Raw genomic sequence first — 2,150 nt, 5'->3', positions numbered from 1 at the left:
CCACCACCACCACCACCACCTCCACCACCACCACCATCACCGCCGCCACCACCACCTCCAACACCACCAGCAACCTTACCATAATTATTATCATCATCACCACCACCACCACCACCACCATTACCACCACCACCGCCACCACCACCACCACCACCACCACCTTGTGTGGCTCTTGGTTTATAAGGTTTTGCTTCTATTTGATTACTATTTTTGTTTATATATATTTCAATTTGACGAAAGATTGCAGTTATTTCGACAGTAAGTGAACCCATTGATCCAATAACATCAGTCGTAATTTGTTCCGTTATTTGGGTAATTCCAGTACTTTGAGAATCTTGTGTATCTGAACTTAAAGTATTTGAAATAAATATATAAGTGCCAATATTAATAATATACATTTTGTTTGATACTGCTGTACATTTCGCAAATAAAATTGAGTATTTTAATTCTTTAATTGTTATTTGATTATATTCCCAAGTATTTAAATCAGTTTCATTATTAGATAATGTTTGTGACTTCATCTTTATATAATTCATCTGACATATAAAGGTTTGTAAAATTAATTTATTTATTATGAATGGATAAAAATCTTTTGGCAAAACAATATCTGCCGATGGCTGTCCACTTTTTTCTTTTTCAACAACTCGTATATCATAATCAGCTACATTGGGATTACACCATAGAACATCATTATAATATTTTTCTATTGATTCTTCTCCGTATGAATTAAAATTATTTGTTAACATACTACCATCCATACTAAACATTATTGCTCGTTGATAATGTACTTCGGTGGATTTTACGGCCGTTAGAAGCATTTTATTAACACTCCTATATAATGTTGTCATAGCCTCTGTGTAGTCATTGGTATCTTTATTAAATGTAGATTCAGCTTTTGTTTGTGAATCTTCTATGGTCAGTGCAATATTTTTACTCATGTAATCAAAGTTTGCTCGAACTATATTCACTTGCTCCCATATCAAAATTCTCATTGATATGTCTTGCGAAGAATAACCCATGGAATTTATATAAATCATAGTCAATGATTTCTTATATATTTCATACATATGAAGAACAGTTTTTCTCAATAATAACAATGAATCGTTGTCATTAAGATCAAAAAACACTGTAAGGTCAGACGTACTGTAAATTTCCTAAAAAACAAAAAATAACTATCATAATAATAACGTCATATAACTGAAATAGACAATTTACGACGATTTACGAATTTACGTACCAATAATTTTTCATCGGGGCTTGCAGATCCAGTACATAAATCTATTCCCATACCATAAAGGAATGCGTACTTAATCGATGCGTATACATCCATTTCTTTGGCCAATTTTTTTCGTACTTGGTTATATTGATTAACAATGATTTTCCATTGCTGTTCAGTTATGTCGACAGTGTTTGTATATTCTGGAACATTGTCAAACTTGGTTTTTAATTCTTCGACTTTTTTCATAAAATCAATGTAAGACGATTGACATCTCTGTGCAATAAGAATTGTTTGAGCAGTATTTATATCGTTAACATCGCTAAGTTTCGTGTCTGTCTTCGTTACAGTCACATCTGTTTTATAATAATTAATTGTCATGTACAGCATAGCGTTTAATTTGTCTTGCATTTCTTTTTCTTCGTCATCATCAAACGATGAGGATGTTTCTTGAAGACCACTTTCAGCTATCTGAATTATATCTGTTATAATATCATTTGACGGGCTATCGATTTCATTGAATCCACTTTCGATATAATAACCTGAAGATAGCATACATTCTACAGATGTTATGTATGCTGCTTGAACCGTTAGCGTGAAAACCGAAATGTACTGTGTAGCATTAGGTACAACCAGATTATTGAACTGAGCTGGTAATAATGTATCATCGTCTGCATCATAACACTAAAATATATACATACATATAAACATATAGAAAATTTAAGCATACAATTATATAATATAAATTAGAATCAGGCACGGATTCAGGAGGGACTATGGGTGCTCGTGCACCCCACGTCGTCTAAGCCACCAACAAAATAATTTTATATTATAAATTATATCACTTGTTCATTTCCAAAATAAAAATAATAATAATATTATCGGTGCTTTCCGCCGTCGTCATCATATACGACAATGACAACTGTTATTTGTT

The 2,150-nt window shown here is 32.4% G+C and overlaps 1 protein-coding gene across 1 annotated transcript in view; it reads right to left on the bottom strand.

The window, feature by feature from the left end:
• Positions 1 to 1,900, bottom strand: part of LOC112684787 — a gene marked incomplete at its 5' end in the record, with an annotated part of 6,242 nt that extends 4,342 nt beyond the window's left edge. The window contains 2 exons of the mRNA XM_025556451.1: positions 140 to 1,154; positions 1,238 to 1,900. Coding sequence (XP_025412236.1) covers positions 140 to 1,154; positions 1,238 to 1,900 — 1,678 coding nt within the window. The remainder of the gene's footprint in view (positions 1 to 139; positions 1,155 to 1,237) is intronic.
• Positions 1,901 to 2,150: the final 250 nt, after the last annotated feature.

Source organism: Sipha flava, unplaced genomic scaffold (genome assembly GCF_003268045.1).
Source record: "Sipha flava isolate LNK unplaced genomic scaffold, YSA_version1 25863_pilon_pilon, whole genome shotgun sequence".
Lineage (NCBI taxonomy): Eukaryota > Metazoa > Arthropoda > Insecta > Hemiptera > Aphididae > Sipha > Sipha flava.
This window is presented reverse-complemented; position numbering and strand designations above follow the sequence as displayed.